This window comes from Syngnathus acus, chromosome 15 (assembly GCF_901709675.1).
Source record: "Syngnathus acus chromosome 15, fSynAcu1.2, whole genome shotgun sequence".
NCBI lineage: Eukaryota > Metazoa > Chordata > Actinopteri > Syngnathiformes > Syngnathidae > Syngnathus > Syngnathus acus.
This window is the reverse complement of record NC_051100.1, coordinates 8,872,245-8,898,210: the sequence shown is the minus strand read 5'-3', so window position 1 is coordinate 8,898,210 and position 25,966 is coordinate 8,872,245. Positions and strand designations below refer to the sequence as shown.

General features: G+C 41.0%; 1 protein-coding gene across 3 annotated transcripts; it reads right to left on the bottom strand.

The window, feature by feature from the left end:
* Positions 1–6,487: 6,487 nt before the first annotated feature.
* Positions 6,488–21,078, bottom strand: thbs2a (thrombospondin 2a). Of its 3 annotated transcripts, XM_037271625.1 has the most exons (23): positions 20,921–21,078; positions 20,717–20,776; positions 20,083–20,636; positions 19,033–19,117; positions 16,777–16,976; positions 15,740–15,880; positions 15,323–15,416; positions 14,390–14,560; positions 13,725–13,901; positions 13,355–13,528; positions 13,106–13,233; positions 12,867–13,019; positions 12,026–12,244; positions 11,831–11,938; positions 11,595–11,754; positions 11,395–11,513; positions 11,097–11,331; positions 9,706–9,933; positions 9,355–9,626; positions 9,178–9,275; positions 8,899–9,038; positions 7,900–7,930; positions 6,488–7,566 (listed from the first exon to the last, which is right to left on the bottom strand). In XM_037271625.1, exons 2-23 carry the CDS (start codon positions 20,769–20,771, stop codon positions 7,563–7,565), a joined length of 3,546 nt encoding a protein of 1,181 aa, XP_037127520.1. In that variant the 5' UTR covers positions 20,772–20,776; positions 20,921–21,078; the 3' UTR covers positions 6,488–7,562. The 3 variants fall into 3 exon arrangements, with proteins under 3 accessions (XP_037127520.1, XP_037127521.1, XP_037127522.1); XM_037271626.1 differs by lacking the exon at positions 7,900–7,930; XM_037271627.1 differs by lacking the exon at positions 11,831–11,938.
* Between the last annotated feature and the right edge of the window lie 4,888 nt (positions 21,079–25,966).

Below are 25,966 nucleotides of genomic sequence, written 5' to 3'. Positions count from 1 at the left end.
TGTCTTTAATGAAGCATTTTATAATACATTATAATGATTCTGGATCATTTTACCGTAATTTTCGGACTATAAGTCGCGGTTTTTTTCATAGTTTGGGTGGGGGGGCGACTTATACTCAGGAGCGGCTTATATACATATATGTTTTTTTTCACTTTTTTGGGCATTTTATGGCTGGTGCGACTTATACTCCGGTGCGACTTATAGTCCGAAAATTACGGTATATGGAAAACAATGCATCTCATTCATGAAAGCTGGTGCAATGTCATTACCAGTTACAATTTTACACACAATAATTTTTTTAAAAATCCAGTCAGCACAACTGATTCCTGAATATCAGTGCAAATGTGAGCAAAAATAGTTTTCTTTGTACCCTGAACATGGCAGAAAATGAATGATTCCTGGTAATGTTTTAAGATGTGTAATGGGGCACATTGATTCAAGTAGTCACTACTTTAATGAAGTCGGTTTCTAAGTGTTATATTGTATGATAAAACATTCACTTACCCTTCTATGATGTTGCAGCACATTGAGAGAAATGTTACAAGTTTTAGTGCAGTGCTTGATTTTTGTTCCCGACACTGTTATCAGTTAAAGTAGAAGGGCTATAAAAAGTGATGTGCGAAAGCTTCCTGACTAAAGAGCACATGTTCGGACTACGAGTACATACGTACTGTACTTCTTTGACGTGTGGGCAAGAAGCATACTTTTATGTTCCGTGCATCACAGTCAAGGTCAATCTTTATTGTTTTTCTTGGAAGATAGTATAGTAAATCCACACATGCACACATACTCAAGAGTCCATGTCCTCTAATGAAGTCATTACATTATTAGCCAAATGGAGACACAGTCTTTAGCCCTGTTCTCTATTTAAGTGACCGTACCATGTGCTGAAATCTCCATTTTATGTCTTGAAGTCACTTAAGGTCTTAGGTCTTCAGGTCTCGTGAAACATCTGGTGAGAAGATGGAGAAATGCATGACTGAGGTATTATTAAGCCTCTGGTTTGTCACCCTTTTCAGTGTTCAGAGAAAAACGTTTCTACTCAGACATCAAGCCCTCTTTTATTCATTCGCTGAAAGGAATGTATAACCCTTGTAAAAATGCCTGCGGCAGACATTTCTCACCATAATCCTGATGCAATTGCCCTCAGCCAACATTTTAGAGCCAGGAAGATGTATCATTTTGGCTTGACATCACAGGATGGAGTTGGATCAGCCTGATGCAGAAAGAACCCTGTGAGGGTTGAAATGAAGCGACATCACTGCACAAGTATGCGTTAATAGTCTTTATCTACTTTTATCCAATACTGGTCTAACCCCTCTAGATTACCATGAAAATAAAAAGTTCATTCCGAAATGATGACGTTAATTCACAGTTTCATGTCAATCTGTCCCATTCATCCACCCATCCGTCCGTCCGTTCATCCAACCAACGCTTTATCCTTACAAAGGGTCGTGGAGGAGGATAGTAATCGATTCATTAATTGATAAAGAGGAACATTGTCGACTGTGTGTAACTGATTGTTAATTTACTGTTGTGAAGCAACTGAAGAAAGAAAAGAACGCGTGCAGTTCCAGGTGAGGCACTGCCGATTAAGCCTCAACCAGTTTCTGAAGAAACGATGTTAGGCAGATTGATTGATGAACGACTCACAAAAAGTGAAGCTATTTGTCTTTCTGGTGACATTTCAGGATATACCTAAAATGCACTATAACCTTTACAACGGAACTTCATTTGATCTTCTATAAACTTTTGAATTCACATTCCCAACTGTTCACGGTTTCACTACTTAATGCATAACTTGATGTTCTCCTAACAAAGAGCTGAATGGTAAAATTCGCTTCAGGTGTTTGATCCATGAAACGACCAATAAATATCTTGGTTTGTTTCTTTGGGATTGGTATTTGAACAAACCTCTTCATCTTGCTGTTAACCTTTTAACATCGCAAACCAAGACGACAACTCACAACAACAACAAGTTATGGTGCCGTAACATCGAGCACTGACACGTGCATTCAAAGGTTCCGAGAAAGGGAAAAAAAGATCACCTGTAAAGTTTATAGTGCATTGAAGGTACATCCTAAATTTTCCCCCCATACGCTGAATATCATACAAGAACATTTTGTGAGCAGATGGTTGGTGTGTTCTTGGGTCCTGGGTGGAAAAACCCAACTGGACATTTGATGCGAATTATTTGCAGCACATTTAAAATTCAAGATTCAAGAGTTTTTATTAGTGGAAGTGACCTGCATCAACCAGATGGATTTCGAACATGGAAATTATGTATTCATACAAACGAGCGTCAGTAAATTAGCCGCTAAATCATATTTGATGGTCACTAATTTGAACGTCATCAAAGGATGTAATCACATTTTGTGAATGCACGTTAAGGCATATTGGGGGGGAAAAAAGGCTAAAATAATGACAACACAGCTTGGGGCCTAAATTTGACATCATGTATATGTTCAGTAAGGCCATAATGAGATCCCGATGTATGCAGTGTCTCCTGCAGGGGACTTGGCTCAGATAGCCCTGTCCATCAGGAAAACGAATGTGGGCTCCACTGTGGGCTCACTGGAGCCGGACGTTCACTTACATGCTGTTGGACATTCACTAGACTGAGCAACGTATTTAAGCTAACACCATCACCTAGGTGCCAAAAATGAAAATACAGCCTGTTTATGCCATAGTGTTCCCTTTCCTTTGGCACATGTCAGAATTGGGATTTGCTCAATGGCTAATTCAGGTGCAAGTGTGTATTTTGTACACGTGGAGTGTGTTAAAGTGTTTGCAAGAGCCAATGGTTTGGTCAGCACATACATATTGTTTTTGTAGACGGTGCAGTGCAGAACGTGCATGTAAATATAAATGTCAGCCATTTCTAAAAGTCCATTTGGACTTTGAGTGTAGACAGTTGATTTAAACAGTGGAGCTCTCATCGTTAAGAAAAAAACGAAATGTATTTCGAATCGAGCCTTGCCGATCAGATCAAGCTGTTGTTAAGAGGCCTTCACCGCCAATGACTTTGTTTTGTGCAAGGTTATTGAGAGGCCAAGACTTCACAACTTGATTTAATGAGACCAAATATGTCTGGTCTCAATTTCACACAAACCCAAGTGGAAACAAGCCTACTTTTGACATCACCTTGACAATGTCTCAAACATATTATCGAATTATTATTACCATTTGTGGTTTTAATAAGCAGTACAGTCCATTAGTAACCACTTTTGTTTGCTTTTGCGTGGGTTATGACTCATTCGACAAAGACTAGCAAAAATCTATAATATATTATTTCCCACCCTAATCTTTCTAATTGCCGAAATTAATATTTCAATCCTTGTACATATTTACTTCATATTATGATTTCGGAACACTTTAACGTAATTTCAAAAGAAATGCTAAACAGCTCCACTCCTAGAATAATCAGACTACTAAAGCTAAAAAAAAAAAAGATGAATTGGAGGTTTTAACCTCAGAACACTGTGGCCAATCTCATCCTGCCAAAACAACAAATGGAATAGTTGCCCAAGAATTTTGCAGAGCACAGCACATTGGGTCTTTTTCACACTGTGAGCATGAGCAAGGGTTAAAAAAATGTGATTACTGCTACATGTTGGGAAACTCATCCCTCATTTGCTTCTCGTCCAACTGAACACCCAACCACTTTACATTATTTGTCATGTCTTAAAAGTTCACTTTCTATTCATTGGCCTTGCGGGAGCTCAGCTCGCAGTCTCAACACTTTGACAACTCTGGTTTGTCGGGCGCCCGGAGACTGGCATAAGGAGTGGGTATTTTCCCAGTGACTACAGGGACTCATGCCCTGAAATAAATGACTTACTTGATTCCAAGTGACAGATCCACTTCTTTACTTTGGCAGGCGCAGGAGTCACTTTGTTTGGAGGCGGCAATGGTTGACTCGTTAAAGCAGCCAGTGGGAACAGTAAATTCTGATTTCACTCGGATTCTGTGAAACAGAAAAACGTGGCTTTTCCTGTGAGTGAGTGCTGCGTCTCTTTCATTCAAAGAATTGTCCTGCACAGGGGAAGATGGATGGCAGTTATGGAAAGCTAGTCATTGATTTACCAAGCAATATTTACTTTTGCCAAAACACTTTCATCACTTTTTTCTGGCAACTGTGTCAGTTAACAGTATTACACAAGATATACTTCATGCATTTCCAGCCATAAGCAAAATACAATGTGTCACGTCTCGTCCCTAGCCGTTCCACTATGTGTCCGTTGTCATGGTTTCTGTCTGTGTGCTCGCCCCTCCCCTCCTGTGTGCCCATGATTAGTTTGCTTATTCTCACCTGCCTCTCGTTACCTGTTGTGTATATAAGTCCTGTCTGCCCCTCGCGCCCACTCGGCTCGTTGTTGTCTTCATGTCATTTTGGTTCCTGTCGTTTTTATGTCTGTTTCGGTTAGTCAGTCAGTCATGTTATCGTTGTGTTAAGTCATGTCAGTTTGTCGAGTCTGTCTTTTGAGTTCCTCCAACAAACCCTAGTCCAAGCTGCATTTGGTCGCCCTGCTCCATCCGATCCCTGACACAATGAGTGAGGGGAAAGATTAGCTAGGCTTACTTTGACGTCTATCTTAAATTAAGTCAAACAAAAGAGGTTTGTGTTACATTTTTGCCTGAGAACGATTTTTGGTTTGGGATGGTTCCTCAGCAGACACTTAAATGGTGAAAAGAAAATGGAAAATTGACATTTAGTTGAGAAAATGTCAGTGGAATATTATTTGAAGCTACTTGAATAGCCGGTTGGTATTTCTCACCTCTCTCAGTGGAAGGGAACATCAAACTTGTGTTTAAATGAGAGTGTTGCATAGTCACCTTCACTTTTATGATTTTGTCTTGCTGCTGTTAGAAGTGGCAAGATGGTGCTGAGCGCCATGTCCTCTAAAATATCTGTCTATCTTGTGTTCAGGTCATGGATCGGATGACAGTGAAGACGTGTTTCTCTCGGATGTTCATCTTTTTGAGGTAGTGGTTGGTGTCTCAGCAAAAAATGTCAGTTTACTGGGTCACACATTGACATCCTCTGGCAGAGCTCACTAACCCAATATGTCTGGAACTCACTCAACGCGGTACAGGAGCAGTGTAGTGCCAGAAGCCCTAGAAGCCAGTGCTTGGTGCGCATGGGCCACGTGGACTTTTCCAAAAGCCTCAATCCAAATATTCTCTGCATGCCACACTGATTTGAGAGTTGACTTCCCCATTTTCCCCAGACACATGCTATTTTCCTGGCTTGATCTCTACTACTCATCTCCTCTACTGTGCAAGGAGACTGATGGAATTGCACAAAGCTGCTGGAAATAATTCCATCAATGCATTTATAGCGACAAAAGCTTTTTCCGTGAATTCAAAGTAAATATTTTTTGGAATGTTTTCAAAATGATTGTAGGCTGTGATGCATCAAAAGAAGTAGAGGTCTGTGAGGTACCTGGGGCTTTAGTAGGGACTACTTTAATCCACCTCTTAATACCACTGCAGTCACATCACAATTGTAGAAACACAAAAATGCAACAAAACACAAAACTGTGTCATCTGGAGCAGTTCAGGATCAATATTATTTATCTACATGACAAAATATCAAATATTTGAAGAAAATATTTGCCAGAGATGCTGATTTTTAAATGTATTTATGTGTGCAGATGGCTACAGATGTCTTTTGCTGATGGAGCTCGGATTGGCTGCAATATGTTTTGCTCTGCCAGCCAATGACAGCATGGAAAAATGCCAACAACTTTGAGGGCCACCTGTGAGAATGAATTTGAAATCTGATTGGTTAAAAAAAAAAAAAAAAAAATCCCAGTGCAAATAGTAAGTTACTTTGGCTTGCAATTCTGATTCTGAAGGCTCCACACAGACAAGGCAAACACAAAGAGGCTAACATCTGATTGGACAAAAAAATGAAAAAGAAATAATTGAAAATCTTCTTACATCCATTTGTTCTGGAAACAGTGCAGCCAAGAGAAACACTACCAAGTGAAGCAAACAGACTGCTGGGAATAAATGAATACAATTTCGTACAGCTTTAGGATTTGTAAATGTAAGTCAGTACTTTTCTGCCCCTGACTGGATCCATCCCTCCATTTACTGAAACTCCTCATTTTGCTCTATCTCAGTCCTCTTGGGTTCTCATGGCAGTGTGCACCCTGGACTGGTCATCAGACAGGACATGCACTTCAATTTATGTTGAACAAAGTCTAAATCTCAGGGAGTTGTGACTTTTATTTTGCACTTTTGGATTATCCAGATTTTGTACCAAACAGAAGCTTGTGTGTGTAGTTTATATGTTCTCTATGAATGTTTGTTTTTGTGAGTATAGCTCTCCATCTGTTTTCTGTACCATTTGTCCTTGGAGCCTGACTTTGACTCTTTTAAAATTATTATTATTATTATTATTTAAAATGCATCTTAATTGATGTTTTGCACATCAATTAAAAGGATCCTATTTATACTATAAAAAGTCCAAACATAGTGGTGTACAAATGATTTATTTATGAAAAAGAACAATCTTACACAACAAAAAAAAATTGACATTAACATTTTGTGCAAGGGAATGACCATGTCGCAAATGTATCCTGGAAGAACAGAATTTCTGCCAACTTAGACAAATAAACATTTTAAAGAATTGGTTACCATACATGAATATTCACTCTGTTAATGAAGCCACTGCACATGTTGGCATCATGTTAAAGCTCTTGGCCATTAATGTGATAATGTCTCACTGTGTAGCACATACCATAATTAGGATCCAAAGAATTAAGGTGAAAATAAGCCTCCAAAAAGACACATTTACATTATTTCACTGTTAATGTTACTGCCAAAGTCAACTGCTATAAAAGTGTTTAAGTGGCATGAACTTTGACAATAATGAGAGCAGATGTAAACATGTGATTATTTCCTCTGGACATTTATGATTCCCAATTATGCGCTTTGTCAGTGTGAACAAATAAATAATATGTACAAACCCTAGAAAAAAAAAAGCAAAAATACCTAAAACAGAACAAGCATCAAGCATAAATAATTTACAAAAGGAATTATAATACAGACTGAGTATAAACATCTTTGGCATTTGCTGAAATGGCTTCTCAAAACTCAAGTCACTCAAATCCACATTCAGGATTAAAAGAAATGACTCGCCACAGTAAAAAGATGTTTTGGTTACTGATACTGTTATTGTGACATACTGTACAGGAGCCAAGAAAAAAGAGCCTCAAACAGACCACAGTTTTGGTCACATTGGGAAGCACACACAGAATCAAAGTGGTTGTACAATGAATCCTTTAAAAATGTAGTCATAAGTACATGAGTTATAATGAAATATTCTGCATAGATTCTGCCACCCGTTCACTCATGTTCGTCCTCCAGCGCACCCTCAAGAGAGGGGAACGTATACAAACAAGTCACCCGCAAAACAGGGAAATCAGAGTCATGGTCTCCTCTCCAGCGTGGAGACATGGAAGAGCACGGAAAGTCTCCTTTACATTGAAAGTGACGATGCGATGCTTACTTTGAGATCCCCACCCCCCGCGCTCGCCAACTTGATTCAGTTATCTGCGGAAACATGGAGGAAATAGTGGCTATTACTTGTTTGTAATCAAGACACCGTGGTGAGAGCATCACAGTCAAAAGCGCTGCAACAAACGTGTGCATGGGCATCATGAATGATTGCAAGAGGTCTGCAGGCTTTTCCACATTTCAATGCTGGACAGAAAGTTGGAAGTCCTTGAAACACACATTATGTGCAAACACAGGCGCGCACGCATACTCAAGGTCTTCCACAATGCATCTGGTGCATTGTACACAAAAAAGGCTGACAAGCACAAAATAGAGCATGACATTATCTTTGGAATATTTTGCCACAACACGTAACACACACGAAGTTACCTTGTCAACCTTGTCGGCAAGTCCAGCTCATCTGAATATCAAAAGACACGTTGAAGGGTTTTACGACTTTAAATACAATTCAAGAGCCGGCGAAACAATTGAAGGCTTCTTGTGCGATAGAGCGTTTTTTTGGGGATATGCCTGATTTTAAACAAACATTCAACTCACTGCGGTATTGGGCACACGTCAAAGAGTCATGCAGTGTTAACAAGGGGAGAGCAAATTTTGTATTCACTCCGTTATCTGGATCCTCAACATTTGCTGAATTGTCAGTCAACACAAGACCAAGTTGCAGAATTCTGATGATGATTAGGTTCACCCTTGGGTGAATGATATTAATCTTTGTAGTTTAGAATATAATTTTGCTGCTGAGACAGTCATTGGCATGGATTCATTTTTGCAACATGGTCTTGAATAAACTTATGATCTTTATCTTGAGTATTTGTGTGTTCCCGTTGACAAATCTTATTTGCAACAATTTGTTCACATGTGGGAGTATTTTGTGTATTTTATTTTGAAAACATTCGTTCTTGAAAAGAAACTCAAGGCTAGGCCTTTTATTAACATCTGCTAGCTGTTTATGTTGAACGCTGCACATGATGAATAGAGTTAGATATTACTGTACGTGAACCAATTTTTTACTTTTGGGTCTTGACATGATAAGTTTGGAAAATCCCGAGCTTGTGCTTTACTTTCCTTTTAGAAGTTGCACAGCTCTGAGTCCAACACATTCAATGTATGACAACTACAGTGTAAGTGCTAACGATAAACTATTTGGCTTTTTTCAATTCCGCACTTTCCCTGGAGTTTCTATAGCTGATATAAAAAAAGACACACAGGCTGCATTGTTCACACGCTCCCTCGCAATAAACACAATATAACACAAAAGAGCATGTTGTCATGAAGCCAGGATGGGCTCATGACACTCGGAATATGAACGCCTACAAGTTCATGAAAATCATGACGTCATTCAAGATGTTTCAAATGTTTTCTACTAACCTCTGCACTCATATTTGAGGTCCGAGAAGAAGACCAGCTCTTGGGAGAAGACGAACAATCCTAACCTTCCGCCAGCAAACGTCTTGTCATAAACTGGTCCCGAGTCAGCCATGATCTGCTTACCCTCGTATACAACAACTCTGCAAATGTGACAAAACTCATTATAATTCTTTACTAGGTATATTCACAATCTAGTCACACACAATAAGCTGTATCAAAAGAAGTATTAACCTCTTCTTGTATGATTTTGAAAACAGAATAACAAAGTGAATATGTTACCTGATGAAACCAGTTTTCGGTCTATGGATGAGGTGCCACCTGTAAGCTGTGTAATCTTTCCATCCAATATTTTTGGGGTCATGCCACAGAGTGCGTACCTATATTAAATTAATCACAGCAGGGCGTTTAAAGCAAGCAAGCAAAAAAAAAAAAAAAACATTTCAAATTGTAGCCTACCTCTCCAGGAGTGTTGCCCGTGTGCCACAAAGCATTCCTGAGGTGTTCTCCAGTGCCGGTGGTGGAGTTGACCACTTTGAGTGACACGCCAGAAATGCCGAAGGCCTTGGAGGGCTTGTCCTCCCAGTAAGTTTGTGTGATCTGCTTCCACATTACCACATAGAAGCGCCCGCTCGACTGGTAGCCAAAAACGAAGCCTGCATAGTCATCGTCCCTGTCTGTGTTGACGTACATTGTGCCACTGAAGTCCACAGCACTGAACTCATCGAAACCTGGCGGTGCGAGGACAAACGCATGATCATTCAAACCTAATTCTGCTTTACCGATTGTAATTTTACAAGCCATGCTCACCTACGGCAATGCCTGGGTCAGAGTTGGCAGTCTGCACTAACTCTTTGCCCTGGTGCCTCACCACCCAGTTGGGATCGATTTGAGTGGTTCCCTTCGGGTCCAAGTGGACCATCTGGAACTTCCTGAAGTCTGTGCTGCTGATGGCGCTGTTCTCCGGACACACGTCGAGGATATCTGGGATATTGTCATTGTCAAAGTCATCTTTGCAAGCATCACCTCTTCCATCACCTGGTAAAAAAAAAAAAAGACACAAGAGGACAGGTTTGAACTTATTCATACTGGAAATTTAGTATATCACAGCGACCCTGCTAATATACAAATGGATACAACATTTGATTCCTAATGAAGTGAGCATAGTTAGGCACATTTTCCACATCACTAAGGATGAAGTAGCCATCTTTTGTCATGGCGTGATAACTATCACTGATGATATCCGAGGTCCACTTGAGCCAGACAGCAGGCTTGGAGCTCCCAGCGGAAAGGTTACCGTGACTCATGAAGGCCGCTGCATGGAAGTAGCTGGCTGCTTTCTGTCATCATGTTTGTTATGGCACACCAGACTACACTCCTGTCAAATAAACACTATCTGACAAGCTGTGAAGAGAGTGAACGCATGGGTGACCAGGGCTTTCCTTCGCAGCAGTCTGTTTCCAGTTACACACAGCTGTATAAACTCCAGGTAACCCTGCACAATTTGGGCACAGCAAACTAATCAAGAGCAAAGCTAAAACAAATACAAACTTAACAAGCTGGCATGTGCCCTTTTGGGCTGCTCGCTGAAGTCATGTGGAATGACATCACCGATGCCAACACTCCAATCTTTCCGCTGGCGCATTTCATGCACGACATTAGAAAAACTCAACAGAGCAAACTTGAATACCAGATGAGGGAGAGTGGCATCATCACAGGTGTTTTCTTGTGTACAGGTACACTCAATTATCAGAAATTTGTATTGCTTCGACAAACCTCACATGTGTCACTGTCATTGAACGCCACATCCGCAGATACTGAACAGGAACTACATGATCACGGACAACCATAATTTATTCCATCGATCAAATTCCGCTGCCAATCTAATAATTACTGTTTCTTTGTATGACAAGATTATTTCCGTGGCCTTCGTTATTACATAATATTATTATATAATTTTTTGAGGCTGATAGCAACCATCTTGTAAAGCAATTTCTGGCACCTACGCTTGAGCCATCATCTGACCATTTGGCTTTTTGGTTAGAGGTGGTCAATGAATTTGATTTATTCCCCTCCGTAGAGTTCAAAGTTAGTCATAGTAAATTGTAAATCATCGACGATATTGTAATGACGTTGATACTTTTATGTACTTTATGTGGAATGAAAATGATTATAAATGCCAAACAACTTGTGATTCTCACCATCAGAGTCCAGTTGGTCTGCGTTGGGGGTCAGTCTGCAGTTGTCCTTGTCATCGGGCACTCCGTCATCATCATCATCAAAGTCACATGCATCTCCTTTGCCGTCCTTGTCGTGGTCAGCCTGGTTGGCGTTGGCCACGTACGGACAGTTGTCCTGGTTATTCTGATGGCCGTCTTCGTCGATATCCTGGTTGTTGTCACACTGATCTCCAACCAAGTCGTTGTCTATGTCCATCTATTGGGACAATACAAAAGATTAGGAGTATGGAGACGTGATGTGAAGTGTGTTTTACAGTACCTGCAGAGGATTGTGCAGTAGGGGACAATTATCACACTGGTCGCCAACTCCATCCATGTCTGTGTCCTTCTGGTCCGTATTGTAAACGAGAGGGCAGTTGTCATTCTCATTGAGGATTTCTACGGAAACAAAGTTGGATTCCGGGTTAAGAAGACAACAGTGGCTTGGCAATAATTATCCCAGTTTGGGAATTCTTTTACCATCTCCATCAATGTCTATAGCACAGGCATCTCCTTCCCCGTTGTGGTCCGTGTCAATCTGGTTAGGATTGTGCTCATAAGGGCAGTTATCACAACGGTCACCTACTTCATCCTTGTCAAAGTCAAACTGCCGAGGGTTGTAAAGGAGGGCGCAGTTGTCCTGAGGTGGAAAAAATACACTTGTTAGAGGAATCTGCAAGTCAGCTGTGCAAATATGTCAAACAAACATCTCACACCCTTTCATCCAAGATTCCATCATTGTCATCATCTTTATCACAAGCGTCTCCTTGGCCATCTTTGTCAAAGTCTTCTTGTCCAGAGTTGGGTAGGCTGGGGCAGTTATCCTGGAAAGGAGAACAGGGCTTCTAATTAATTGCTGCTTCGCAAGGGGAGGGGGGTATAACAAGAGGTAATTGAATAACATAGACGACCTTCTTGCAATGGTAGGTGGCATTGGCTCCACAAACAAGGTTCTGATTGGGCCAGCCATCGAGGTCAGAGTCCTCCCCGCAGATATAGCCATCACCAGCATAACCGGTACGACACTCACACTTGAACATTGGATCACTGAAATGGCTGAGGTAAATACATTCAGCAGATCTATGACAGTTGTGTGTCTTGTCCTTGCAGGGATTCTCTGGCTCGCACACCTGCGTGACCCCAAAAGAAAGGATTACGTTTAGAATGGTGTCAGATTATTGTCATCCGTCAAGATAACATCAGCTCCAAAGTTAGATGGTTAAGCAATAGATTTTAGACAAAGTACTTCAGAGCATTACTGATTTGATAAAATCTCACTTAATGCATCAAACATCCCACTGTGGCTCACCACATAAGGCTGCCACTCATTACGGGCCGACCAAAATATGACTGCATTGAAAGCCACTCCATGAGCACAAAGAGTGGCACTGAAAGCGGGCCTTTGATCAAAAACTCTGAAATGGAATCATTTCCTGCCAAGCGGTGAGACAATTTCAGTATACCCAAATCAAATAACTGAGTAACTGGGGCATGGCATCATAGGCGAGCATCTGCAAAAGCCAGTAAAGGGGCAAGGAGTAGTTTAGTCAAAGATCCAGTGTATCTTTAATTGTGGAAATAGTGAGCTTCAAAAGATGTTGTTATCCAAATATATATGTATATTCTCACTCACTCACAGATTTGTTGTGGATACTTTTGTAATTTGATTTTAGAAGATTTAATGCTGCCACTATTATTTTATGACAAATATTGACCATTGTATGTCAACTTCAGGCAAGACCTATGCCTCACCTGCTTGTTCTTCTTAGCCTCCTCCACGCCCATCCCAAAAGGTTGTGTGCCCTTGTAGCGTTTAGGGCAGGGCAGGCAGTGGAAACCTGGATCGGTGTTGACGCATCGCTGCAATCCACCCGCGTTGAAGCAGATGTCAGACACCATGTCACACTGAAGGAGGCGGGAAAGAAATAAAAAAGCCCATCAGTCTTGAATATCCCTCTTGATTACATGTCATCGGACAAACAAACATTTACCTCATTGATATCTTCACAGTTGGTCCCATTACCACGGTAACCATCTGGGCATGGCCCACACTCCCAGGAGCCATCTGGAGAACTGGTGCAGTCCACACCCCCAAAGCAGGGGTTAGATAAGCAGCCATCTGCAAATGAAAATAAAGTAAACAAATGTCGTGGAGTCATTAAAAGAGAGAGAGAGAGATCTTTAAAGTCTGAAAATGGATCCAGACATTTCAACAGAATCACAATCTAAGTCTGTCTTACCAACGGGACAGTCTTTTTTATTGCAGCTGTCCCTGTCATTGACCTCTCCGATACACTTCCTGCCACCATACTGAGGATGAGGGCTGTTGCATTCACGTTTGCGACTTTTGATCCCACCACCGCATGATGCTGAGCAGGTTGCCCATGGAGACCAAGGCCCCCAACCTCCATCGACTGATAAAACAGATTTTGTGTCAGCAGCACAATAGTGTTTGCAGATTCTCCCACATGACAAAAAACAGCTCATGAAAACAGTTCATTTCAAGATTACATGGAGTATATTCACTTAACACTAGATGAAACTTAATGAGATTTAGGTCAAGGCTAGTCCAAAACACCTCGTGAATCATAGCGCTGCTGTGATACTCACTCGGACACGGCTCTGCAGTACAGCGCTGAGTTTCTCTGCCGTTCCCTTCGCAGTCTTTGCCCCCCAGCTGAGGCATGGGGGCATTACAGTGGCGTATCCTGGTGATCTGGCCCTCTCCACATGTCACAGAGCACGATGACCAAGGTGACCACAAGCTCCATCCACCATCCTGGCGAACTGAAACATCAGGTATACAAAGCAAGCGGCACAGATGCAAATTATCCTCGAAGAGTTAAACACACAAAAAAGCAGTCTAATTTGCCAAGATATAAAAAAAAATCTCAGCCACGGGTTCTACAAGTAAATATTATGTGATGTTGGAGGCCATGGCTCACTTTCAAAGATACCCCAAGATTCTTGTGGCAGTGTTTACGTCACACAGATGGTGTAATGTTAGCCTCTAGCAATAACAGGACAATCCCTCAAGAAGCCAATAAATTCATTTCATCCAACAATATGTAGCAAAAATCCCCAAACTCTGACATTTTATATAAAATGACTAGAGTGAATGGCCAAAAGTGAGTCACTGGGCTTTGGGACATGAGTTAAGGGTTTATTTGGAAATGACTTCTACTGGGCACACCATGCAAGCTGACCAGCTCCCTTCACATTTGGAGGACATTATCAAAATAACAAAAGATCATAAAAATGAGTCGTATTCTTACCGCGACTGTCACATCTTCCTGGGCTGCACTTGCGAGTTTGTATCGAAGGTCCTGTGCAGGGGTTACTGGTTGCGTCACATGACCGTCCCCTCTGTTGAGTTCCAGTCCCGCAGGTGACTGTGCACTCTGTCCACTCAGACCACGGGGACCAGCCATGGTCGCTGCCTTTTGCTAGACAAAATTAAAAGCACAAATATAATTAACAGCAGTTTTAATTGGCGTACGCGCATTTATAAACTTTTACTCGTTACAAATGCATCGATTGAATATGTGGTAAAAGTTTAGAATCAGAAACTTTTTATTGTCCCTTGAAGGGAAATTAAAATTGAAGCAAGAGCGCATAAAGGGCAAGGCACAACATAACATGACATAAGACTATAAAAAAAAAACTATAACCCACACATGTTAAAAAAATGAATAGATAAATAAATGGAAACATCATACTTGTACACATAATGGCAAACACATGTACCGTCCGTTAGCAATCATACGTACAAGTATGATGTTTCCTTTTATTTTGTTCTTTTTATTGAATTTGTTTTTTTACTTGTTTTTATTCAAATCGTGCCTAATGTCATATATTTATCAAACTAATAAATGGAAAACATTAATCATAACGTCTGGTTATACTATGTAACAATCAATCTTGGTCCCGTTTCTTGAGGACCGGTTTACTAGATGTTTTAAATGTTTCCCTGCTGCAACAGACCTGATTCACATGATCGGGATAATCCAGACCTTGCAGCCGGGAGATTTATACAACATCCAGGAAACTGGTCCTCGAGGAACACGATCAAAGTGTGCTAACATTTTTTCGAAGCATTTCTTAAATGAAAGATAAATCCTGCAAATCAAGTGGAGTTGAATGTGTACAATAGTGCTGGTAAGCGGGAGGAGGAATCGGAGCAATAGTTGCTGCCACTAAGTACTTACGCAGACACACAGGACAACACTCGCCATCGACGAATGTAGGGCTGGCACAGGCCACTGCGGGGCAGGTAATTTGGTGACACACTACCTTGGACTCCTGTCATCAACAACAATTAAGTTCGATTTTGTAGAACTCGTCATGTTACAAAAATATATTGTTTTTATTGTTGATGGATAAAATAACCCAATCTCCGTACAAATCTCTCAATATTACGGCAATTTATTTTGCTAGCGGAGTGTGGATTCAATATAATCTGGATATCCATGTGGGGGTTGTGTATGTACTTGGACCTCACAGAGGCAGTCATTCTCATATTTCCAGAAAAATAATCCAGCTTCAGCACTTCAGCGCTTAATTCATCAAATGGTTTTGTACCACATCCTGAAGAAATGAAGTTGTTCCATTTGAGTCAGCTCTACCTGGCAGGTACATTTGGTGCAGCTGTCGACAACCCAGTCTTCCTTGTCGTCGAAAAGTCGGCCATCCTGCCAGCACATGTTCTTCTCCTTGGTGTTTTTCATCTTTCCGAGGGCCTCCTTCATAACGGTGTTCTCCTCCGTCTGACATACAAAAAGCACAGATATGTTTGCATTTAGAGGTGTCCCAATCGTTCTAATGCAATAGTTTGCCGTGTGTCATTAAGGTCGGCACCTGTAGGTGTGGATAACAATCAAGAATGAGTAAAAAAAAACTATCATTGCACCAAAATACAGTCCAAATGAAAACATCCACCTATCAATCACTGCTTGCTTTGAGGCACAATAGGCTCAGAGTAAATGTAAATAGACCACAAGGAGGAATGATTGATGAGAAAATGTAAATACTTGTAAATGTGGTTCGAATGACTATAAATAACAAACAGTTCCGAAAATTTCATTGTAACTTCCAACCCAATTGGAGAGCAGTAAAGTCTGTGGCTGGACTCCTGCACACTTGGCAAGTGTCCGTGGATAAACTGCTGCCAAGATTTTGTGTGCTGAAGAAGGAAGGCAGCAGTGTTGCGGCGTTAGATTCTAAGACACCACTCGGTCTGGAAGAGCCTCAGGGACCCTTTTCATCTCGACCACTTTTTTTCCAAGCTCCGTGCCCAGACTCTCTTATTGCTGGGAGGCTCCCTGAGGAAACACATGGGCTGTTTAAACACAGCCAGACATTAGGCTGGACCCCGACGCTGTCACGGGAACACTTCCTATATCCACATGTTGCATGTCATAAAATCTGTCTGACACACAATGCCACATACTATCACAGGAGTCAAATGCATAGCACTACCTCAGGTACAACCCTGCGGTCACTTGCTGCTTTTCAATAAATCTGGGTTATCTCGTAACCTCTCACCTTCTAAAATGACACGACAAATGACAATGACATTTCCTCCAAGGCGTCTTGCTGAAAATGAATCAATATATCACCCAGAACAGAATCTGGTTACATCATCCCATCATTTGCTACTTACCACTTTTTGCAGGCCGTCAATAAGATTACTGACAACCACTCTGAGACCATTGAGCTCCTGAAACATAGTGCTCAGCTCCTCGCAGGAACGGTCGCACATCTCAGAGCCCACGTCACCTCTTTTCTGCCCAATGATGTTGGTGGTGATGGAAGGACTCACATCCACAATCTCTGAGCTCTCGCTCACAATGTTGGCATCATCTGGAAGACAGGAGACATCAGAGGGATGGAAAACAGAAGTCAGGCAAAGCAGGGATTTCCCAGGCCAAGCACGACAATGTGAGGATTAGAGTGTTTATTGTGTTCCCAAAAGCAGATGCTCCGTCAGCAGTCAAGGAGACGGTTAATCTTTCCACGGTTAGCTGAGGGAGAGTGGGAGACTGGGTGGGGGTGAAGGGAGTGGGCGGCAGTAGAGAACTTGCAAATGTGGGTGTTCTCCTCTGAGATGAGAAATGTCATAAATCTTCATGATCCTTCGGATAAGTGGACATACACAATATAAACTGACCACATGGATGAACTTATTTCGAGGCTGGCTATTTTGATGTTCTATATGATCACAAAGCAAAAACAATACAACCAATATAGATTAACTTTAGTATCTCTTCTCTCCCTGACCTGACTTGACATTGCATTGAGATGGCGATATCTATAGTGTCAGCCAAGTAAATAGCGACATTACCGTATTTTACGATTATAAGACGCACTGTCGATTTCTGAGTAAATTTATGGATTTTAAGTGCGGTTTATTGTCCGAAAAATAGAGTATATCAGTTTAACACAGTATAATCAATCAATTATACAGAGTTCAGGGTGTCAAGATCCGATATTGGCTGCGATAGCGATATAGTATCGAAAGTGCAGGAACACATGGTGGGGTATATATATATCATGATTGTGTATTTCAAATTTCAGAAGCCTTTACAACTTGTGACCGATGAAAATTGTAAAAATATTGCCAACAAATATGTAATTCATGGATTAATCCAAAGAAATGAGCAACTGTTGCTAGTAGCTAGCTGTGATCTCAATAGCACAAAGTGGAAAGTCCACAGATGCCACTCATGCATACAGTATGACATCTTTACAGCCCAATAAGCCACATGACATTTTAAGCATTTGCTTCCACCCAGTTTAAGATTGCTTTTCTTCCTGAAACCACAAAATGGGAGTTATGACATGATGAATTAAGTGAATGGGTGACAGAGAAAGTAAAACTTTGGATCAGGCTTTATAAATAGGCAAAGATTAATGGCAGAACAGGGCACTCTAAATCAACAAGTCGCCCAAAATTGCCTGACAACAAACCGGCTTGAGTTAAAAAGTTGCCTTTTCTTTCCAGCTTGGTCTGCTGGATTCATTCAAATCTCTGGAGGGCTTCATGCTGCGTGTGCATGACAAGTATGAAAGGATTCACACACCATTCACTCCCTGAGACACACTACATTTTTCTCTCAAAATTCCAAAAACGATTACTGGTAGCTTGTCACCCTTTTTCTCCTCACTTTTTGAGACATTTTTAAGATAAATGCTGGAATTTTAAACCTGCTTGTGGCACGCAAAGCACATCTCATATGGATTCACTTTGTATTCAGACCGGGTAATCAATAACACAATTAGATACATATTTATTTATTTTGAGCACCGCTGAGGATCAGCAGCTACGATTTCTCATGAGAGATTTGATTGAGTTGAGAAAAGCAACCTAATCAGCCAATGTAGTGACTTCACTGAATGTGCGTGCGTATGTGCAGCTGTATGTCGAGGCTCACTCCGCAGTGTTGTATCCGCTTTCCCTTTCGTATTTTCTTTCCCATGGCTTTACTCGTGGTCCTGTGCAATGGAAATAATAGTGTGTACGTGTATTTTTGCGGTCCACGCCACCTCACAACCTTCAGGCCACTAACTGTTTTTTTCTTGATGGTAATGCTGGGAAATCTTGCCACACATCTAATCTGCAATTCCTTTGACCCACTTTAAAAACGAAGTTCAAATTGTGAGTCAGCTGAGCGCACGCAGTGAAACTTTTGGTGTGGGAACTTAGTGCGGTTCTCATCTGACTGCACACTCACGCACATCTGCAAATATAATTATGTTTGACATAACCTTTGGCTTCTCGAGGTCACACAAATAGAAACCGCACTGGTTGAACACATTGGGGAACTCTTTGGTGGGTGACTGCTGTTTAAGTACCAATGAACAGAATGTAAAGTCATTTCAGAGGGATAAAAAAACAGAAAAGAAAAAGAGACTTTACCTTGCTTAGAGACATCACAGCCTCGACTCAGCAGGATGTCCTCAATTGTGGTATCAAAGATGAAGCGCACATTCTGTAGGAGACCCTGTTTGGTAAGACAAACATAATAAAATGATCATTATGCTATCAAATCTACATGTGGTTTTGCAGCATATCCATCTATCTATCCATCCAGGGCTAAAGAAAACATTTGTTAAGGCCACTTTGTCCAAAGTTCAAAACTTTACATATAAAAAAAAAATGTGAGCAAGATTTAGTGTGCATAATTAAGGTCTTAATTTTGGAAAATAAAGTTGGAGGGATCAGTGGACATACTTCCTATGTATCTACTTTCCTATATAGTTAATCTGGAATGTCATGTTTTTTTTATTTTCTTTCAAAAACTGTCCTTGTTAGTTGGCTCTGTATGCATTTTTTTATGCTCTATGCTCGGTTTATTTTTGTGTGGTGATCATTGAAATATTTTTTGATTAAATCTAAAAATTTACAAGTTCCACATTTTTAGAGCCTCCCGTGAAAATAGGGATTGAAATATTTACATCATGCTATTTTCACTCAGCTGCATATTTTTATTGCATGCAATTCAAGGAGCATGACACCTAATTGATACGCAGGCGCATAAACATGTGAGATTAAGGGAGGGGGAAACCTCAAAGGTGAGATGTTTGTGGTTGCAGCAATTTGCTCAGGGGCACTTGAACAGCTCAAACAGCTCAAATTAAAACTTCAACCAGCCAAGTCCTCTTGGGTTGAGCTACTGACCCAAAGAGTAGATCATGCATTGTTTAAATTCTAGAACCCCCCCCCCCCCCCCCCCCTCTCCTGCTTCTATTCATGCTTGCATATATTAAACAAATAAAGGCTTCATTCTTTCACTCTCCCCCTACATACACATTCACTGGTACTTGGAAAGTTGCAATTTAGTGTCTAAATGTGGAACAATGAGCTGCTGTGGAATGTACAAACTGTTGGTTAAAATGAACTTAACCCATAATTGAAAATCAAAACAGCTTACCCATGCAGCACCAGTGCATGGCAGGCCTGACTCACCCTGAAGTGGTTCTCCCGGATGGATCCCTTGGCCACATACATGCGGCTACCCTCGGCCTGCAGGTGCTCATAGAAAGGCTCGTCCAGGATGACGCTGTCCACCAGGCTGCAGCCCACGTACAGGTTGGCATTCTCTCCGTGGACCTGCAGGGTCAGATTCTTCCACTGGGAGTCAGACAGGTCCACGTCCTCGAACGAAACGATGTTTTGAGCCCCTTCCAGCCAGTAGACCAGGTCCAGGGAGTTTGCGCGTCCATTGGACACGATTTCAAACTGGCGCCGACCCTCGGCATCCTCGAAGCCCAGCAGGGTGCCCCGAGAGCTGCGATCCTGGCGGATGCTGGCCACGAACACGAAGCCCTCGTTGTGTTGGATCTGTCGCATTATTTGCCCGAGGATGGCGGGGCTCACTGGGGGCAGGTGGTCGAAACGGATGAAGCGGTATGCGGGGGCATCAGAATTCTGGCCACGGAATTGTTTAGCCCCCAGCGTCCTGCGGCTGATGTGACTAACTTCGAACAAGTCGAAGGAGGTGTCGTCCTCCTGCTCGCCATCTACGAATTTAACGCACATGCATTTACAATTAAAATATCTCAATTAACGCATTAAATTGCATTAAAAGTCTTTTAATTACCTTGAGCGAGCGCGTGGAGGAAGAGGAGTGATGGGAGCAAGTATCTGAGTATCATATTGCCTTCGAACACAACAGCAATATTAAAAACACTATTAATTAAAATACATTATTATTTTTTAATCAATGCAATAAAACTGTATTTTGACAAGCTTTTATGTATTATCTAGTATCCGCACGCGACTTTGCAAAAGCAGAAAAACTTACCTAAAAATGTGTAAATCCAGCAATGATGTTGAAAAAGAAAAGTTTAGGCGATATGACAACGGCACCTCCAGTACCGGAGCAGGAGATCCCACTCCTAGTGACTACATCCACAGACTGGAGGACAGAGCCACTCCTCCCGCCTCTTATAGTGCGCCCTCGGGGGAAGGAGGGCTGTCAATCAAATCTAGCCACTGTGACCCGCTTGTGATGGGCTGCGAGGAGCCAAAGTTACATAATTACCTTCCGATCGCATCATGCGCTTTACGAACACGCGTGCGCGCTACCCACGCTCACAGAAATGATGCCTTCCCCATGCCCATCCGCCCCATGGCATCCACTCCCCCATTCATTTAAATTCACTTTTACGAGGAAAAAGAGTTTCACTATTTGTCTAGCTGCACTTTCTGATCAGTGTCTGACTGTCTGTTCAATTAGAATCTAGAGTTATTTATTGTGATGTGGATCTAATAGGGCTGACTTGGGGCAAGAAGTGGGGTGATTGATATTTTAAGAATTTAAGGCATTAAAAAAACAGGGACAGCAGAAATGTCAAAGTACGTCAACCAGCCAGTAGTAACAATGATGACGGAACAGATTCCGAGAAACAAGATATTCCCCATTCATGGCTTATTTGATCAAATTGACATATTCCCCATTCGTGGCTTATTTAATCAAACACAGTGATCCCTCGCTATGTCGCGTTTCGTTTATCGCGGCTTCACTACATCGTGGATTTTTTTTTCCAAATTAAAAAAAACATTTAAAAGTCAAAATAAAACTTCTAAATTGAGGAAACGTGTCTAACCTTTAGGACAATGTAGTATTGCTCCAAATGTTCGTTTACATTCCTTTAGAAGTCAGTTTTCGCGTGTGAGCACGATCGCGAATTAGTATCTTTCCGCTAACTCGTTATCCTGCCCAGTACTTCTTGTTGGTGACCGTACTTCGCGGATTTCACTTATCGCGGGTGTTTTTTGGAACCAATTATCCGCGATAAACGAGGGATTACTGTAGTTTGATGTCGTCAGCTACTTGTTGTTTCACTGCAAATGAATTTTCTCCAGGCTTACATTGAATATTGGAGAAGAATAGATGAACATGGTGTCTTTGATGAGAGTGCACTTGAAGATGTTCCAACTCCAAAGCTATTGGAAGCCTATAAATCCCCCCCAAAAGAATTCTTGCTATTTCTGCAATGTGAGACTTGACAAAAGAAAAAGAAAAAAATCTAATACAATAGCTACTTTGGATGTTTCCACTTTGCTTGCAAGCAGCATGTAGCGTCTGGAGATCGTCAGGATTTTGCCAAGGCTTCCCTCTGTGGTGTCAGAGAAATAAAAGCTGATATTGCATCTCATTCTTGGAGTCCTGCAGAGGGGCTACAAGGAATGGACATGGATCTACGCAACGGGTTACATCTCAAGAGCATCAAACGCCACTGCCAATTTACATTCCATTTCAGGAACAAAAGAAAGTACGGACAGTTTCTTATTTGTCTTTAAAGCAATAGTGAATAATTAGATGTAGAACGGGTATGCATGATGAAAAACATCCCACAACAAAGGGTGGGAAAGCTTCAAAAAGGGATTGGAAGAAGAAAACGTGGTCTCACAACTGTCAATTATACTCTTAAAGCCTGAAATCTTAGAAGCATTTCAGTAAAGTATAAATGCATCATAAGCGGAACGACGGGTTAGTTGTTGGCACGTCTGCCTCATAGTTCTGAGGTCAGTTCGAATCTTGCTTTCGTGGATTTTATCATGTACCCGGGCTTCCTCTTACACATACATGGTAGGTTAATTGAAGGTTCCAAATTTTCCATTTCAATCCAGGCTTTAGTACAGAAATAATTGTCCCTTGCCAAACCTAAAGATATGAGTAAAAACAACTTGTTTTGGAGCAAATAAATTGCTTCTTTTGTTGCGCTAACAAACACTATGGCCATAAATGTTGATCATTTATCTTCAAAAGTTGTCCTTACTTAAAGGACTTTTTTAACCGCTAAAAACACAACTTTTTTTTTTTTTTCCGTGTACATGATTGATTGCTAATCAGTCAATCCCAAGCCACATAGACTGATCTTAATTATTGCAAAGAAGAACCAGGGTAACATTAGCACTATAGTTCCATTGAAAAGATCATAAAAATGGATAGTTAATCTTAAACAAAATAATACTTCATATAACACTTTTAAACTGTTTCCATATGATCATTTCGCAAATGTTGAGTGTGAATCACCAAGATCAACGGGCACTCGCTCTAGAGATGCAAACTGGTGTCACTTAAGGCTGATAAACAACTGCAGATTCCATGTGTCTTCTCCAAACTGTGACCTCACCGTTGAGGTTTTTAAGTATTTTTAACATTAAAAAAACACAAACACAGAACATTCGGGTACAACTTGAGAACACGCGTCTGGCTTCTGAGAATTTTGAAATACTGCAAGCAGGTGAGACACACACACACGTGTGACGTGAGAGTCGATAATATAATCGTTTGGGGAATGATGAGAATCATTTATTTCATGAGGATTTACTTCAAACAGACTTTAGGCGAAGATCCTGCCAAAAAAGTGAGCAATAGCAATGAACCACATTTGGCTTCAAGGGCTGGCACTATAAAATATTCTTGCACAATCTCCCAAATGGATTTTCGGTTCTATGTGCATTTTGAAGTCAAATGTTAAATATGTAAACATTAGGAAAAGCAGTCGTCAATGTGAAGACTTTAGTCACGGAAGCTCAGAGTAACTGCTCGTGAGGTCATGTGTCAAAAAAACGTTTTCACAATTAGCCTGTAATGAGTGGCATACTCTTAACATTTAGGGGTCTTGTTTATTCTATTATTTGTTCTCTTTTAATTTTCTTGCATGTGCAAACCATGGGTGTAACAGAACACAGTGAGGGTGTGGTTGTACTGTTTTAAAAGGGACAAAATATTGGATCATTTCTGTCCAAATAGTGATGATTCATTTCACTGTCTAATATGCTTTTTTGTTTTTTGCCTCACTTTAAACACTTATTCTCTTCCCATGAACCCCGCCTTTGACCTGATGACACAGTTTATTGTTCAGACATGGGAACCGCACTAGCCTGACAACCAATCAAAGCCTCAGAGACTAAGAAAGTACACAATCAGCAAAATCGTAACAAGACTTAGAGTGCAAAATGTTCCAGATTTCAAGACAAGCCACTGAATGTGTTTATCTTTTGGCTCGATTCAAAACAAATTACATATGGACCAAACATCTTGGCTCTCTGAAAAAAAAAACACTTGACTGTTCATCCTACAACTGACTGACAATATAAGCTTCAATTTACCAAATTTAGAAAGTTGTTATAACATTACAACATTCGTATTTATACCAATGTATAACGACGAGTCCACATTTTCGGGAGCGTAGGCTGCTGTACCATTTGGTGTTTGGATTCAAACCCAGAACCTCATGGCAATGACACACTGAGCCACCTTCAATGAGAAACTTCATTGAGAAATGTATACTGCAATGTCTTTCCCACCCTCTAATCCATATTGCAAATGCAGGATGCATATTGTTGTCATAGTAACCTTGCAGCACTGTCCCTAATACGGTTACGGTACATGTAAAATGGGAGGGGGGGGTGGGGGGGGTCAACGCATAATTTTCTAATTTCAGGTTTACATACAGTATATGTGGGAGAACAACCACCATTTCACTTCTTCTACTCACCCCCACCCCAATTGCATTTTCATTTGTGAGATGCAATCATCCCATAATGACTTCCAGACTTCACATTTCCCTGCTTGTGCTGATGGGTTGCGTGGATTTACTGTAAAGCAGAGCAGTCAGATAAAAGTTTATAAGAGCTTACCAACTTGGAGAAGTTTGGTGTCATTCTACACGTGAAATCTGGAAAAGAACTTTCATCAACAATTATGACTATGTGTGGACGAGGCTGTACCTTGATGTGTGTATTATGTGAGAGAGAAGAAAGTAAGAGTGATCTCCTTATGCGGCAGAGGAGGTGGATGAAGAGGAGGAGGAGCTTTGGCCTTGGGTCCCTGGGCACAGGAGGTGCTGCAGCCTCGCTCAGATCCTTCATAATATCGTCATACTCTATGTGGTCACGGTGCATGGAGGTGAATAATAAAGCTGTGTGCTCACTTATAATCCTTAAACTGACCACCTTGGTTACAGCATTACAACTGTATTCAACCGCATTACAACTTAAAGCAACAATGTCTTCTTTATTGACCTTAAAAATCCAGCCTATCACCATTTGGATGAAACATTGTCACACTGAATGAAATATGAATACATTATTTCACACAATAGCTTCGATTAATATTTACAATGAACATCCATTGTTATATTATTGAGAAAATTGTGTCTTTTGCAAATGTAGGGATTTACTCTGACTTGTGTACATATGCAGCTTGACTTCAGTTTCCGCTCTTTTTTATTTATTTATTTTTTTATGGACCCTGTGGTTGACTAGCGACCAGTCTAGGGTGTAGATGTGATAGGCTGTAGCTCTCTGATACTAAAAAGGATAAGGTGTACAAAGAATAATTGAATGGCTGCAAAATAGTTTTTCCATCAACCGCAAATGTGTGGAGGTTCCAGTGTAATCTTTTGGAATACAAAAAGTCTAGCCTAACCCCACGATTCGGTCCAAAGAACCCAAAAATGATAAGAGTTGATAATAATAATCAATATTGACAGAATGATGTCAAATTAGTTAATCCATTATCCACAGATTTGACATTTTTTCCATTGCAGTTTTAATCGCTCATCTCCTACACCAAGGTTCATTGAAGTTCACTTCGGACAAATCATAGATCGAATACAGAATGTTCGAAGTGAAGAATTTCCTGCTTATTATTAACTCCAGGTTTTGTAGTTGGCTTCTGTGGATTCACCGAACCTTTTAAACATTCAAGGTAAATGAGCGTGTGAGTCACATTTGTCATTTGGAGAAATGAGCACAGTGGGAGCTGAAGAAGATTTTCCTTACTTGGAGCTAATTTGAGGGGATTTAAAAGCGGGCGCCAAAAAGAAATAGA